The 17,259-nt window shown below is 38.8% G+C and overlaps 1 protein-coding gene across 1 annotated transcript; it reads right to left on the bottom strand.

Moving 5' to 3' along the window:
* Window positions 1-6,528: 6,528 nt before the first annotated feature.
* Window positions 6,529-9,698, bottom strand: LOC115664047 (MDIS1-interacting receptor like kinase 2-like). Its single transcript, XM_056314357.1, has 2 exons — window positions 7,487-9,698; window positions 6,529-7,070 (listed from the first exon to the last, which is right to left on the bottom strand). Exons 1-2 carry the CDS (start codon window positions 8,877-8,879, stop codon window positions 6,667-6,669), a joined length of 1,797 nt encoding a protein of 598 aa, XP_056170332.1. The 5' UTR covers window positions 8,880-9,698; the 3' UTR covers window positions 6,529-6,666.
* Window positions 9,699-17,259: the final 7,561 nt, after the last annotated feature.

The following is a 17,259-nucleotide window of genomic DNA, read 5'->3' as shown; positions in this document are numbered from 1 at the left end:
AAATGTTTAGGACTATATTAGCAAAATTAGAAAGTTTAGAACTAAATTGACATATGTACAATAGGTCTAGAACTGATTGAACAATTTTTCCCAACTTCCGGTGAACACTTTTTAAAAGTTATGACACTCAAGTCAGCGTTGTACAAAGATTATAGCTTTTAAATTATTGAAAAAAAAAAGCTGTAGCACTCAAATGAAAGTTGCACAAAAGTTATGACACTTGTGGCGTCTCTTTTTCGATGAAGATATTTAATTAAACCTCAGGTGTTAATGCAGTAAGCGATAAATTTCAATTAATCTCTTTTTACACGAATTGATCCGGATAATTGAGGTTCAACCGCAATCAATGACTTTCTTCTTTATCGGTCTTTGTGGCAAAAAGAAAAAAAAAAAGAAATTGCTCCAAAAAGAAACACCAAAAGACAGAAAAGATGGTTAATGGCTTCCTTCTTCAAGCGCGGTGGAGGGGCCACACCTGATAGCTAAACGCAAGGACAGATGCACACTGTCCCTGGTTTGTGATTTTCTTCTTGCCCAATACTTATTATCGCAATATGTAAAAGAAAAGAAGAACCTGAAAGGCATCTACAAACTGATGAAACCCTTTATGGTCCGCAAGTTTGATTGCCAAAGTGCAGCTTTCATCAGAGATAAAATTGACGTAAATTCCCAAAAGAATTCAGCTGAATGACATTATAAGCCTTAAACTCTGTTTCAGAGTCCCACGTACATCTTCACTTTTCAAGCAAATTCCTCTGCATAGCAGTGCTCACCTCATATGGTTTAATCTTTGGCCGTTAAAGACCAAACTCCCTCAATATAAGACTAATAGGTAATATTTCTTTTTGAGTGGAAATTTGGACAGTCTTTTTCTTTTTTAGCTAACGGGTAGCTTATGGATTTAAAAAGTAGATGGCATGGATATAAATAGATAAAAGTTCCATTTAATCGAAATATCGGCCGCTCTCTCGAACGTGAATAATGTGATAGATTAGCTTAGACAACATTTGGGTGATGGGCACCCCAAGCAGACTCCACCGAAGGTAAAAAAGAGACTCAATAGCGTAATTAAATTGACCTTACTCCGTATTTAAGTAATGAAACATGATGCAATATACCCATATGCAAGAACAACAGAAGACACGGTTGTCGTCGTCCAGCTCTGCTCTTTTTACATTGTTCCCATTTCAACTCAAGAAATAAGAGATTGATTGCTTACCGGAAGACCACGCATCAAATCAAATCGCCACTCCACGGTTTGACTCCACCCGAAACTGTCGCTGCTTCGTTGTAATCAGAAACCAAATCTCCTTTAAGTTCCAAGTTTTTCATTGTGAGGGACGAATAAAAGGAGCATCGCTTAAGTATCAAACTGAAAAAGGCAAGAGAGGAACGGATACCTTAAGCCAGTCAAAAAAAGTCAGCATGCATGCACCTCAACAGATGCTACTAAAACCCGTGTGATAGCCGATGGCTTATCGTTTCTTCATCATCCAGTGTAAGATTTTCCTGTTACAGCATATAGGACTCTCGACAATCTCATAGAAGGCAACTTGGCAACATGACGGTTGTATATGAATTGATCCCTAACCAAGCATAACTTGTGCCAAGCTATTCAACCCTTTTCCTGTTCGGAGTTTTTGGACCCCTGGGCCTAGTCACCCGTCAAACATTTACAGCAAAAGAAAGACCAGAAGTAACAAACTGACACGTTGTTGAAGCAGCAAAGTGAGATGCAAAAACATGCAGGAGAGCTCCGGAGGATGGAATTACCACAATCATAAATGAAAGATAGAGAAGCCAATGGACAGTCTTCAGCACAAACAATTTCAAGTGCAATCTAATATTAGCCCTCTCGGGATAATCGTCACCATGCACAAATTTCAGATGCAGTCTATATTAGCAGCTCTCTCATGTCCAGCACATATTTTTGCGAACATAATGTTTGGAAGATAATTTCGATTATAACCTTTTCTTTTCAAATTTGAGTTCGAAAAGACCGACCACACGGACAGCAGCATCAGCAGCAACAAAAAAGCCGGACATGCACAAAATCCACGTATTCTCCATCAAACATCCGCTTTATTAAATGGGTGTCCATGCCCTAGTTCATTCAAATAATTAATTAATGCTAAGATGACAATGAACATGTTAAGATATATTAGGGATGAAAGCAGACCAACTGAAAAATTCTCAGAAGACATTGCACATTAGTAAAAAATGATTTAATTGAACAAATTGAAAATTCAAGTATGATGCTACGAATTGATAAAAGTTCACAAACTACTAGTACTGACTGATAGTAGCTGTTGACACGAAATTTAAGCGTGGAGAGTCTGATTATGCAAACCAATTAAATACGTAATTTAATTACGTGTTGGTGTTGGTCAAATATGTGAAAAGGCAGAGAGTTTTGTCACGCCCCAGCCCTATTCCCCAAAATTCGGGAGCGCGACACCTCTCTTACATAGGTCATTTAATTGCAACGTCCCAGGAGGCGTCGCCGACCCATTGCGTTATCTAACGAACTAGCACATGCGGAAGCGTAAACAACATCATCCAACCAAGAACAACAACAACAACAACAGAGATAACCAGGAAAAACACAATCACCAAAAGCATACTTGATAAATATATGTATATATATATATATATATGTATATATATGCATTGATAACCATCGGACGTTAGCAAAATACAAACCCGTTACTCCATGCATTTTCCGATACAACAAAAGGGCGGGGGTTAGACCTAGCTTCTCTATTCATGAGGGCTATCTCAAAAAGAACACATCGTCGACCCAAATGGTCATCATCATGTACTCCTCGTACACGATGTCGGTCCCCGGTGCTGCAAACTCAACCACCTCAACGTCTTGGTCCACGGGGACACCAAAATGCACGGTCTAAATATCCAATCTAGAGGCCTGAAAAGAGGTGAACAACAACAAATGAGTAAAACTCAATAAGCGGAACCGCTAAACCTCGAGTAGGAAGGTACCTCGCCTCGAAAACATGCCAAACACAATCCAATAGCTGCACATGAATTCTTACCTCCCGTCGGTACATAACATTCACACAAATAAATCACACGCGAAGCCTCACTTCTAAATGGCATGAGACAAGTACACATTGTAATCAAGAATACTTCATATCACATAATAATGCACAATGCATCCACACGTGTTTTGATTATTACGACCGCTCAGGGCCACGATCGACACTCACGTCGGTGGTCTTCCGGCGTAACCGGGCATCATCCCGCCCCATCGGGCACGGCTTCGTCAATTGACCTCCCTCGAAGACGGCATTCAATCAAGAGCTTCGTTCCGAAATTCATCCACGAATGGCAACCGAAATCCATCGGGCATCGTCCCTCGCAATCATATGAGTACGGAACCATTTATGTGATCAAGTAAGCATATCAATTACTCAAGCCAATTATTATCTTCCACTTAGCCAATGCAAGAGTGTTTCATGCTCACGCACTTAGAACATCTAAATGCCACACATATAGAAATGTACTAAAATGATCACACATGAAAGAAAATAGTGCATCCTTGAAATTGGGGTAAATCTGGGTAGCTTGCACCGTAACCAAAATTCCTTCAAAATAAATAGTAAACGAACTCCAAAAATTATAAATTTTGGATATATCACAGAAAACACCTTGGTAAACATTTCTTATGAGAGCACAAAACCCAGTTCAATCTGTAATCATGTCTTTTTATCACTCAAAGTCAGACCGAAATCAACTCGTTAAAACAAACTACTCATTCCTCAAAATATATCTCTTTCAGTACCCAAATCACCTTAACAAGCTTCGAAATTTTTATATGTCATAGACAGAAAAATCCTTAACAACTTTTGTGAATGAAACTTGTTGAAAATCCTCAAAAAATCGAAAAGACAAGAAGGTCAGAGAAACAACATTTCAGGCAGTTTACACACGGTTTGAAGATGGGCTTTTGTGCGACCCAAATGACCTTCAAAAATTCCAGATTTAAAATATGTTAAACTTCAAGATGTGAAGAACAACTTTTGTGGGGAACAACTTTTGTGGGGAACATAACTTCAAATTCGGCCCACACGAGTCTTTACAAAAATAATAAACCGAAGAGGTACAGTAACAATAAATCTAATTTTCAAACCAAACTTCAAATATTCAAATTCTAGTTGATACCCACTGATCTTCAATCCACCAAACTCATTTCAAAAGGTCTAAACCAACGTACAACAGTCACTTGAACATCAAAAACACACATGATGGAACAAGCTCAAACAAGGCTAACCTAAAACCAATATGCGTAGAATAGCGCCCTAGCCAAGGTTTAGAGAAACCATTTACTAAACCGTTCAAACTATGAGCGTCAACACCATATGGATGACACAGCGGCGAGCGGTGACCGGCTCAGCTTGGTGAGGCACGGACGACACGTCAAGTGGCTGGAACAGCGGTGGTGGTGGCGGCGAGCAGTGGTGGTGATAGTGGCCAGTGATGGTGGTGGCGTGAGTGAGGGAGAGAAGAGATGGAGAGAAGAGAGAAATGAGATTGAGTGAGAGTGAGAAATGAGAGGAATGAGAGTGTTATCACCTTAAGTGTTCTTGCAAGAGAGAGAGAGAGAGAGACTAATAATTTACTTGCACTCAATGGCTCTAAGCTTAGGCTAGCCTAGCCTTTAAAAAATATCTTCATCAAGTCTCGTCAATACAAGACAAGAGCACACGCTAAAGGCTTAAGGGAAACAATTCTAGAAGCTGACCAAGTGGCCTTCTTCTCCTGTCTACCCCAAAAAGTGGCGCCCAAGCCAGCTAGGATAAGACCAAAATTTGTCTCATCCCAATCAAGGTTTCTAGAAGTTGCACTTAAATTAAAACTATAGTTTAATAAATCATAGGACACCAATCATGCACATTGTACTATAAGGTGCAACATTATAATGATTAATCAAGGTCCAATGTGGTATGATGGCCCTACCTTCTTGATTGATGCCTAAATGAGATCGAATAAATCCAATGATGCATAAATAGTCGGTGTCGGATTGAGGATGTCACAGTTTTATTTGACCGAGAGATGCTATGGCCCTTTACGTTTTTGGTATAGATATAGATGGGTTGTTTTCTATCTATATACAATGCAAGTGCAATATCTGAAATTTTAACACCGAGTGGCATGTCAACAATTAATCGACGTCTTACGTGATTGTGATGATAAGTGCTCGAATACGTGATTGAATGAGATTAAAATTGATTTTCATCTATGTAGGACCTAAAATAAACTCGTCTGGAAATTGTATAAGCGGCCCAGGTGCTTTACAAATTTGCGGGGCCCAAAGTAACAATGATTGTAGCAATTAGACTCCTAAAGAAAGAAACTGCAAATTGTTTTTAAACCCAAAGTTAAAGTGGCCAGCCAATCTACATGGCATGAAAAATTAGTGGAGAAAAGTGACAAAGTGTTAATCCATCGATTCTTCCTCTTCCCACTTACACGGCCGTTAGAGAAAACAAGGAAGGAAAAATGAAACCAATTTGAAGCAAAATGGAGGGGAGAATCGCTAAATTGCTGCATGCGTGATTTTGGGTGCTGACCTTGGGAATTTCTTCATCGATTTGTCGCAAAATGATGCATCTTTGTGTCGTAACTTGGTGGTAGATGTCTCAAGAAGAGCGAGACCTCTTGATTTTGTTGAATTTAATTTTGTTGCCGTCCAGATTTTCAAATTTTGGGATTAGACATTTGAAAAGTGAAATTTCTTAGTTTAAAGTCTACCGGCAGACAATCATTGAGACGGGAGAGAGATTACGTGCAGAATCCCACATCTCAACTCCAACAACGAGTCATGAAATATGTAGTCACCTTCATGAAGCGAACATGCAGAGGCAATGGTGGCGATAATGAGTGCGGAGCCAAAGAGGGATGATGCTGAAACCAGGTCCAGCTTTTGACAGGTTTGACAACAATGAAATTGGTAAAGACACAAACACAGTTACGTCAATCTTCTCATTACCCAAGATAATGAAATGGCCTTAAGTAGACGCAATTTAGAATGGTTCAAAGATGCTAAATTTGACGCTTAATGAAGTGAGAATGGATTCTGTGTAAGAAAATATGAAATCTGTCCAGTTTTACTAGTTTAACGGCTCCATAAGTTTGAATGTACAACTTATGCTTATTGATTATGGAAATTAGTTAGATCCGATTGTAGTATGAAATTGAGCAAGCTGAAAGTTCCGGAATGATAATGCAAATATAGTCAAAAGTGATTTAATTGAGTAAATTAAAAGTTCACATATTCCACTTTGATAAAATTTCACAGATAACTAGTATCATTATCTCTTCCAGAAGCGGAAACCACACGTGCTTTACATCTAAGGCAATAGATGTCGATCCAATGCATTTTGCAAATTTACTTCAAAATTACTCTAAAAAAAATTCTAAATAATTGTGAAATAAGATCTCCCCGGAAGCTTTCCCATTATTATTTCTGGTGCCACGATTCCAAACAATAAACATCGCACTTTTTTTATAACGATCAAAGAGAAGCTAGCTCTGCAGTGAAAATCATAAATCACATAGTTGGGATGAGTGCGAACCAAGAAGATATTTATAAGGCGATGGTCATCATTATTACGAACCAAACAAAAAAACACGTGGAAAGCAAATTCAAAACTCACCATATACTGCAAATGCTCCAAATTTCCTTACACTGAGATCGCGAAGTTGCTCTAAGTTGATTGCAGAGAGTGGCATTTCTAGTGGTACTTGAACGCGAAGCTCACGCGAGACTTGTGCCATGGTCGGTCGAAGCCGTGGATCGGTTTGCAAGCACGCGAATGCTAGCTTGGCGATCGAGACCACATCTTGCGCATCTTGAAGACGAAGTCTAGAAGGCAAGAGACGTTGATCCAGCACATCCTTCAACAACATCGGTGACTCAATTTGGGTAAACGATGAACATTCCTGAAATACATGATCTCCTGGATGCTTTCCCATGATTGTCTCTAATGCGACGACTCCAAAGCTATACACATCGCATTTTTTGGTAGGAATTGTAGAATAAGCCAGCTCTGCAAGTCGACAAATCATATAATTTTTTAAAAGCTCGATCACAAGCTGTATTCAAGTTGACAACAATGCTTCCCAAAACGTGATGATTACAAGTAAAATTGATTTGAGCATGGAGTATATGCTTCAGCGAAGTTCAAAGGATTTTGTTTGACCCTTAAAGTACGAGCATCATTTAGGTCAAACGAACTTGATATACTTGAAATGAATCGCTTATGATGTTTTTCCGCATTTTTTTCTAATTCTTCCATACCAGGGAAGTAGGAAAGCTTTCTGATCAACATTGAACTTGAAAGCTCTAAATTAGTAAACTAATTTCTATAAGAAGATTAAATAACTAAAGGACTAGTGAAAGTTCAATTATAGAACGGATATCTGACACAGGATGCCCATCGAAATTCAACAAATTACGAAATACCTGGAGCAATATATCCGATAGTGCCAGCAATATTAGTCCAATTTGATGAATCTGGCCTCAATAGCCTTGCGGTGCCAAAATCGGAAACATGAGCCTCATTATCGCGATCCAATAGAATGTTATTACTGGTCAAGTCTCGATGAATCAACGGAGGTGAACATTCGTGATGCATATAGGACAATGCATCCGCAACTCCTCGGACCACATTTACCCTCTTGTCCCATTGAAATTCTTTTGCTCTTTCATCCTCGTTCAAAGTTGTTCTCAAGCTTCCTCTTTCCATGTACTCATACACCAAAAAACGGCATTGGACATGAGAGCAGAATCCATAAAATTTCACGATGTTGCGATGGCGTAAGTTTGTTAAGGCTTGAATTTCCCTTTCAAATTGTATCAAATCAACAATCTCACTATCTTCTTGGGATGAAGAGATTTGCTTCACAGCAATCGTTTGACCTTCTAATATCTCGGCTTTGTAAACGATTCCATATGCTCCTTCACCCACATAGTACTTGGAGTCAAATCCTTCCGTGGCCTCAACGATTCGGTCGTAGAAAACTTTGCCATCATAACTCAAAATACGGAAAAAATCCAAATCATTTGCCTGTTCATTGTTGCCTCTCTTGATAATCTTTCTTCGATGATGATTGATGATTACAAGAAAGATCAAGGTGCAAGAGAGAAGGAGAAACCCCAAGAACGAGAGAATGAGGATTACTATGATTCTTGCTCCAAAGTATCGATTGCGTTTCTTGCTCTCGGTAGAATTGCATTTCGGTAAGCCAACGACATTTCCACAGAGCCCTTTGTTATGCTGAATTGCCTCAAATGGAGCCTCATTGAAAGCTTTGACATTTGGGAGAGGACCTTCCAAGTTGTTGTAGGATAAATCAACGGAAGTTAAGCCTGACATATTACTAAAAGTATGTGGAATAGAACCAGAAAGCCTGTTGTGGGAGATAATTAGAACTTGCAGCATTATCAATTGTCCAAGTACTCCCGGTATGTTTCCAATCAACAAATTATTACTCAAGTCAAGAACCTCAAGGAACTGTGCGTTGCCTATCTCAAGAGGAATGCTTCTCCACAATTTGTTTCTGCTCAAGTTCAAGCTCAACAAGCTTTTGCATGAGCCTAGCTGTATCGGTATCGATCCGCTTAAATTGTTTGATGCCAAGTTCAGATATTCTATATGGGATAAACGTCCAATCTCAGTCGGGACCTTTCCCATAATTGAGTTGCTGCTTAAATCGAGTTTAAACAACATCGACAAGCTGCCCAATTCCCTTGGAATCTCTCCGCTTAAATTATTTGAAGAAAGGTTCAGTGACTGCAACTGAGCCATCCTTCCAAATATTGCGGGTATCCCACCAGAAATGTTGTTGTTTGACATGCTTAAGCTCGTCAAATTACGACAATGCGCCCATTTCCACGAAAGTTTGCCATTCAAATGATTGTGGCTCAAGTCAATAAAATATAGATGTGGATATATTCCAAAAGCTTCTGTTATGTTTCCAGTAAGTTGGTTTTCATCTAGCCTCAATCTAATTAATGTGCTACAGTTCTCTAAGCTTGTTGGGATGGGACCTGTAAACTGATTATTGCTGATGGAGAAATATCGCAATGATCTCCCAAGGCATATATCTCCCGGTAATTCCCCCTCTAGTTCATTATTATATAGTTGAAAAACTGTCCAACGTGTTAAATTATTAAGTTCAGAAGGCAAGGAACCAAAGAATTTGTTGTAACCAAGGTGAAGAAAAGATAAACTTGTCAAGTTTCCGATGGAACTAGGAATTAAGCCAGTGAGATTGTTGGATAATAGACCAAGATGAATAAGAGAAGTGAGCCTCCCAATATCTGAAGGTATGGGTCCCGAAAGTCCATTTTGTGAAAGGTAAAGAAGAGATAAACTCGTCAAGTTTCCAATGAAACGAGGAAGTGAGCCGGTGAGATTGTTGGACGATAGGTCAAGGTTGGTAAGAGAAGTGAGCCTTATGAATTTTGAAGGTATGGGTCCCGAAAGTCCATTTTGAAAGAGGTGAAGAAGAGATAAACTTGTCAAGTTTCCGATGGAGCAAGGAATTGAGCCGCTTAGATTGTTGGCTGATAGGTCAAGGTTGGTAAGAGAAGTGAGCCTCCCGATTTCTGAAGGTATGGGTCCCGAAAGTGCATTTTCGAAGAGATGAAGAACAGATAAACTCGTCAAGTTTCCGATGGAACAAGGAAGTGAGCCGGCGAGATTGTTGGACGATAGATCAAGGTTGGTAAGAGAAGCGAGGCCTCATATATCTAAAGGTATGAGTCCCGAAAGTCCATTGTCATAAAAGTAAAGAAGAGATAAACTCGTCAAGTTTTCGATGGAACGAGAAAGTGGCAGCCGAGATTGTTCAACGATAGGGGCAGAGTCTAATCAGAGAAGTGAGCCTCTCGATTTCCGAAGGTATAAGTCCCGAAAGTCCATTCCGCCATATGTAAAGAAATTCCAAATTCCTCAAGCCACTTATCTCTATCGGAATGGAACCGGAAATGTTATTTGCACATAGGAACAAACAATGAAGACTCTCCAGCATACCTATACTTGGAGGAATTGCCCCAGACAGTTCATTGAAGCAAAGATCAAGATAGTTGAGTTTGGAAAGGTTACCTATACTTGAGGGAATGGAACCAAAGATCGAATTGTTGGCAAATTTAAAGCTAACCACCTTGGTTAAGCGCGAGAAGTCAAGGCCGTCTAGAGTTCCTCTCAAACCGAGATTGGAAAGATTTAGATGGGTAATGGCTCCGAGGCCATCGCAAGCGACACCGGTAAAGCCGCAAGGATTGTCGCTGTGCCATGAAGAGAGGAGAGATTGACTATGGTTTTCAAGAGTAGATTTCCAATTCAGGAGAGCCTCTGCTTCGTCTTTAAACTCAGTCGTATTGATAGTGGGAAAAGAAGTGGAGGAAGCAGAAAAGCCTGCCCCATGAGATGAAGTGGTGTCGACCAAGAAGAGCAAGAAGAACAAGAAGAAGACACGTAAAGGAGACATGATGGACAGCAATAAGGAAGAAGCCACGATTTGGGAGGGTGGAGATGGCTCAGGTCTACACATATTGATAACAAGATGCATGACATACATATAAATGGAACGTCAAGCACCTCAGTGAAGGTCAATGCCTTTTACAGCTAGTCAGTTTTTCCCGCGAATGGGGCCTTTCTTGAACAACTTTTTTAATTTTTTTTTTCGTGATTGATGATATATTGCAAAGATAATGTCTTTTCCTTTTTCCAAATAGTTTAGTGTGTGCCAATTGGGTATAATAAGTAAATAGTAACAATCGATGAGACTCAATCACTAGTCATATTTTGAACAAAAAAAAAAGAAAGAAATCATCGCCGAGTCCGGTCTCTGGCTTCCTCTCTTCGCTCCCGCCTCAGCCTTGACTTCCCGCGCTTCCCCCCGACTCAGAATGGTTCTGATGGACTCGCCGGAGTTCGAGTACCTAACAAAGGTGGTGGCTCAAACCAGCGTTCCTGACCAAATCAATGTCTCGAAATCGGACACGGCAGCGATCCTGCACTCCTCGGGAACGACGACTATGGGAAAAGTTGAAAGGCGTGGTGCTGACCCACTAGAACATGATTGGACTAGTTTAGTTCTATCGCGAAATTTGGGAAATTTGGGGGATTAGGGTTTAATTTGGAAAATTTGAAAATTGAGTTCAGACCATTTCAGACAAAAAATTAAGGAAGCGTTGGACTTCCTGCTTGTGCCTTGTGGTTGTGGTGCAGAAAAGCCATGATTAAGAAAGAAACGGAACTTTGATATCAGTTTCTTCTCTGTTATTTCCATGATAAATTGACAACTCTATTGATTATCTTCAAGGACAGTAAAGATAAATAAATAGATAATGTTTAATTAGTACTCATAATCCATCAAAAAATTACTTAGCACCAATGCAATCACTTAACCAATCCATGAGTTTAAACCTGTGCGCAGTTGTAATGTCTATATGAAGATCATGTAGTAAAAATTAGAATCACTTGAATAGACATTTACTTTTTTCCTCTTTACTTCATCTAATCATCTAAATTTCGCAACTCACTCTCATCTTTTCTTAATCTAGACATGCAAAATTTACACAATATACAAATATTGATCCTTAAATTCAGATATAATCTTTTCTATAAATTTTTGAAATTTCAGTAATATTTCAAAATTTGACGATGGGAAAGCAAAAAAATTGCCTTTTGCTTTTTAAAAAGCTTAACTAAAAAGTCTCTTAAATTATATGCTTAAAAATTGCCATAAACATTCTTGAAACTTTCTAATATCTAGTATAATCTTTTATTTTCCATCCGAATTGGTGTTTATACAAAAAAAGATACTTTAATCAATTTTTGAGGCTTGACAATATTGTTGCACAAAGAAACTAAAATCAAATTCTTGATGCGTCCGCCCATGCTTATCTCATAATAATCTTCCGAAGATACAAAGCCAAGAGGTCACTAATACGATTGAAAACGAGTCAAGTAACTTGGTTAACTCATAAGTATATGCTTATTGTGGTGCAGTATTAAAAACAAATTAATTGGGCAAAGTTCGAGCTTAAGTATCTATTTAACAACGTAACAATTAAATGAACAATATCATTTATCGAATTCACAATTGTCAATGTTAGGAATAGATTAAAAAAATTTGTTTCTCAATTTTCTAGTATTTTCAACATTTGAGCTCAAGCTTCGAATAAATTTAGGGATAATGACACAAATAGTCCCTAAACTTTTCATTTATTCAATGTGCTCCCCGAACTTTCACTCAATATGCAATATGGTCTCTAAACTTTTAATTTGTTCAATGTGGTCATTGAACTTTTGGGACATGTTTAATATAATCCCTAAACTATATGAAAATATCCAGTGTCATCCTTCTATTAATTCAAGATCAAGGACAGCATTTAACATTTTCATATAGTTCGGGGACTAAATTGAATATGTACCAAAAGTTCAAGGACTACATTGAATAAATCAAAAGTTCAAGGATCGCATTTCACATTGAATCAAAGTTTATGAACCATTTGTGTCAATTTTCCATCAAATTACTTTCTATTTGAGTTATGTCGGCATCCATCTTGGACAATCGAATCTAATCGAACTCAATTATTAAAGTAATGAAAAATCGTGGATCCAATGGGAAGGCGTCATCGTGCTGCAATGTCCTCAATCTTTTTAAGCTGTCGTTCCCTTTTTTTCTTTTCTTGACATGTCCCTCGCTTACTTCTCCCAGTCATTGTGGGCCTAGTTCCTCCTCGTGAGTCATGGAATCTGTCATGTTATACATGTTGGGCCCGAGCCAAACTTTATGATGGACCGACTTAGGTAAAAATTTAAGGTCAAACCCCAGATTTGAGCCCCAATGAGTACCTCTAACTCTATGATCTACTGGAAAAAGTCATAACTCGTAATCATACTTGTCTTATTGTATTGTTTATATAAAATACGGCAACGTACAAAAATTTAAAAAATTTATGAATATTCAATGACTATCTATCATTTTTCTCATAAAGTACGACATGCAAAAGCGGGACAAGGATACTACAAGGAAGAGCGACATGAAAGGATAACGAAAAAAGATTAAAAAAAAAGATGGTTAAAAGTTCTCTTTCTTTTATCAAGTGCGTGGAAGGGGGCCACCACCAACTGGCCGGGCGCGAGGTACTGTTTCCAATGTTGTCCCCCATCGGAGAAAGTTACTAACAAGTCTGATGGACATGGTAAATGGCACTCCTTGCTCGTTGAAAACACTTTTTTTTCCCACTTAAGTTAGAATAAAATAAGATTTTGGTGCTAAATCAACGAAGAGAAGTTTTCTGCAGCTATTTTGCTTGTCAACTCAATATAAACGGTGCTTAACAGATGTGTACGTAATGTAAGTATCCTCGCGACTGACTAACTACCTAGTCGCCGCCATGATGCTAAACCATCGCACAAGATTGCACGACTTCGATCAAAGTCAACTTGTTAGGCAAGAAACTGCCATGTAGAAATTTGATTATGGATTATCCTTCAGTTAAGATACATTTCAAAGCTGAAAGCCGAAACATTTGACTGGGAAGCAACAAGCACGGTGAGTTTAATGAAGCCCTCGGGAGCCCCCGAATATGGGTCGTAGGGGAAGATGCGAGCGAAGTAGGGGCGGCGACAGGCTCCCCTCCCCATTTTCATCCAATGTTATACAGTACTAATACACATGCAACCTGGAATGAAGACTCTTGAATATTTCATTAATTACCGAAATACAACAGTAATTCATTCTTCAAGTATGCAGTAATTTGCACGCTATGCGGTAGGAACTCTTGTCCAAGTTGGACTTTCGGTGCGAGGACCAGCAAGCACGGCACGGCACGGTGGAAAACCCCCGCTCTTTCCTTCTCTTTGTTATTTCCAAGTTTGACTTGACACGGAAAAGCATCATTTACCAAAACACCCTTCAACGGAAGTATGCTGTCACATATTGATTTTTGGATTAACGAGAAAAAAAAATTGCCTCAATTCTAGTCTTTAATTGCCTGGTTAACCGATTACATGCGTGAAATGAATCTCGATTTTTGGATATTATTGATATAACGTGGATCGCTGGCGGAGTCCGGTTACTCAGTTAGTCGATCGTGCTAGCAATAGTAATCCAATTTGATGAATCTAGCCCCAACAGTTTGGCAATTAGCCGTCTAATAGAATGTTGTTACTAGTCAAGTCTCCATAAATCAACAGACGAGAATAGTTGGGATGCATGTAGGACACTGCATTCACAACTCCTCAGATCCCATTTACCCTCTTGTCCCATTGAACTTTTAGTGCCTTTTCATCATTGCTCAAAATTGCTCTCTCTTTTTTTTTTTATATATTTTCTCCTTTTCCCTCCGTCGGCCACAAGAAAAGAAGAGAAAAGGAACAAAAAAAAAAGAGAAGAAAAGAAAAAATGAAAAAAAAATTAATAAAATTTCAAAAAATATTAAAATATTAAAATTATTCGAGTAGACATTTACTTTTGGCTCTTTACTTCATATAAATTTTGGGTTGGACGCACTTTCACTTTTCCTTAGTCTAAAATATTCTGAATTTTTACAATTTATAAATATTGATACGGAAATTCACGTATAATTTACCTTTTCTTGTACTAGTTCTTTGAAGCACAAGCAGATGCTCCTCGCAAGCCTCTAGTCCTCTGGCTCAATGGAGCTCTCTCTTCCCAAAGTAATTTCTTCTTCTTCTTTTTGTGAGATTTACATTCCGAAAGTAGCGCGACTCAGGAGTTTGGTTCTTCTCTCTGTTTTTGGTCAACCAGTCTTCAACTCCTAAAGCACTCATGAACGTATGAGCACGTGAAACAACAAAACCAACATCAGCTTTATCTTTTCCTTTGCCCCAGTTTTCTTTTTTCCAATCAATTTGTCTTGATCATGTGGAGGGCCTTGATGATGAAGTCCTTTAACTTTTTCACCTCCTTTTGAATCCCACCCCTTCAAATGGTCTGATTATGTTATTCCTTGGCTCAAAGCTATTCAATTTAATAATTTGATTGAAGCCAATAATTAAAGTAGTGACAATCTCAGAGCCAATTGGAAGGAGTTATCGTGCTATAACTTTTAAGCTAATGTTTCCTTTTTTTCTATTATCAAGGTTCTTGACTTACTTTTGCAGTCTTCGTCGGCCTAGCTCCTCATTGTGAGTCATGGATTCACATTATGATACACGTGATGGACCCAAACTATGTCCGGCCCCACTCGAAGATTTACATACATGTAATTCTATGACGAAGGAATCTTCTTATCATGTTACACACAATGGGCCCAGATAAAGTCCGAAACCTTTAGCATTAGATTGAAAGGTAAAAATAATCACAGCCGGATTTGTTGAATGACTGAGATTTACTGCATTCCAATTCGTTGGTAAAGGATTATATGGACACGATACCTTCTAGAAACTAATATATCACCTCATATAAAATTATGGTTTTCACAATTAATTTTCACAATTAATTTGTTGAATCAAATGTGAATCAACCGGGAGTATAAGGACAGCCTTGTGGGTTGATTCACGTTTGTGGCTGCCTTGCAGGAACCTGTTTCCAGATTCCCTTCCATCCTGCCCAGGCGCGGGTGGCTACTATACTAGCCTACTCGGAACCGAGCCAGCCGAAGCTGACATGGTGTTTACTTCCACCACCCGGAAGCCCCCCAAGTTCCCTATAGATTTTTTTCTTCCCTACAGGGAGTGCAAGGAGTCCCATGCTGGAGCAAGTTCTCCCTGCAGTTAACCCCTTAAGCCTTTTAAGGTCTTTCTTAGGACCAACAATTGGAAGGAGTTATCGAGCTATAACTTTTAAGCTATCGTTTCCTTTTTTTCTATTATCAAGGCTCTTGACTTACTTTTGCGGTCTTCGTCGGCCTAGCTCCTCATTGTGAGTCATGGATTCACATTATGATACACGCGATGGACCCAAACTAAGTCCAGCCCCACTTGAAGAATTACATACATGTAATTCTATGACGAAGGAATCTTCTCATCATGTTACACACAATGGGCCCGGATAAAGTCCGAAACCTTTAGCATTAGATTGAAAGGTAAAAATAATCACAGCCGGATTCGTTGAATGACTGAGATTTATTGCATTCCAATTCGTTGGTAAAGGATTATATGGACACGATACCTTCTAGAAACTAATATATCACCTCATATAAAATTATGGTTTTCACAATTAATTTGCACAATTAATTTGTTGAATCAAATGTGAATCAACCGGGAGTATAAGGATAGCCTTGTTGGTTGATTCACGTTTGTGGCTGCCCTGCAGGAACCTATTTCCAGATTCCCTTCCGTCCTGCCCAGGTGCGGGTGGTTACTATACCAGCCTACCCGGAACCGAGCCAGCCGAAGTTGACATGGTGTTTACTTCCACCACCCAAAAGCCTCCTAAGTTCCCTGTAGATTTTTTTCTTCCCTACAAGGAGGGAATACGGGAGTTTGCAAGGAGTCCCTTGCCGAAGCAAGTTCTCCCTACAATTAACCCCTTAAGCCTTTTAAGGTCTTGCTTAGGACCAACAATTGGAAGGAGTTATCGTGCTATAACTTTTAAGCTATCGTTTCCTTTTTTTCTATTATCAAGGTTCTTGACTTACTTTTGCGGTCTTCGTTGGCTTAGCTCCTCATTGTGAGTCATGGATTCACGTCATGTTACACGTGATGGACCCAAATTAAGTCCGACCCCACTCGAAGATTTACATACATGTAATTCTATGACAAAGGAACCTTCTCATCATGTTACACACAATGGGCCCGGAGAAAGTCCGAAGCCTTCAGCATTAGATTGAAAGGTAAAAAAAATCACAACCAGATTTGTTGAATGACTGAGATTTATTGCATTCCAATTCGTTGGTAAAGGATTATATGGACACGATACCTTCTAGAAACTAATATATCACCTCATATAAAATTATGGTTTTCACAATTAAATTTGATTTTTAAAACTTTTAACTCTATCTATTTCAATGTCAAGAGAGGTGACTTGTGTAATCAACTACTTTAATAGCTTGTATAGCAAAAATAAAAACTAAAATAATGATAAATTGACAACTCTATTGATTATCTTCAAGGACAGTAAAGATAAATAAATAGATAATGTTTAATTAGTACTCATAATCCATAAAAAAAAAATTACTTAGCACCAATGCAATCACTTAACCAACCCTTGAGTTTAAACCTGTGCGCATTTGTAAGGTCTATATGAAGA

This window comes from Syzygium oleosum, unplaced genomic scaffold (assembly GCF_021117445.2).
Source record: "Syzygium oleosum isolate NSW1041296 unplaced genomic scaffold, Sole_v2.1 Sole_v2.09, whole genome shotgun sequence".
Lineage (NCBI taxonomy): Eukaryota > Viridiplantae > Streptophyta > Magnoliopsida > Myrtales > Myrtaceae > Syzygium > Syzygium oleosum.
Note: the sequence above shows the minus strand (reverse complement) of the source record. Positions and strands in the feature narration are given on the sequence as shown.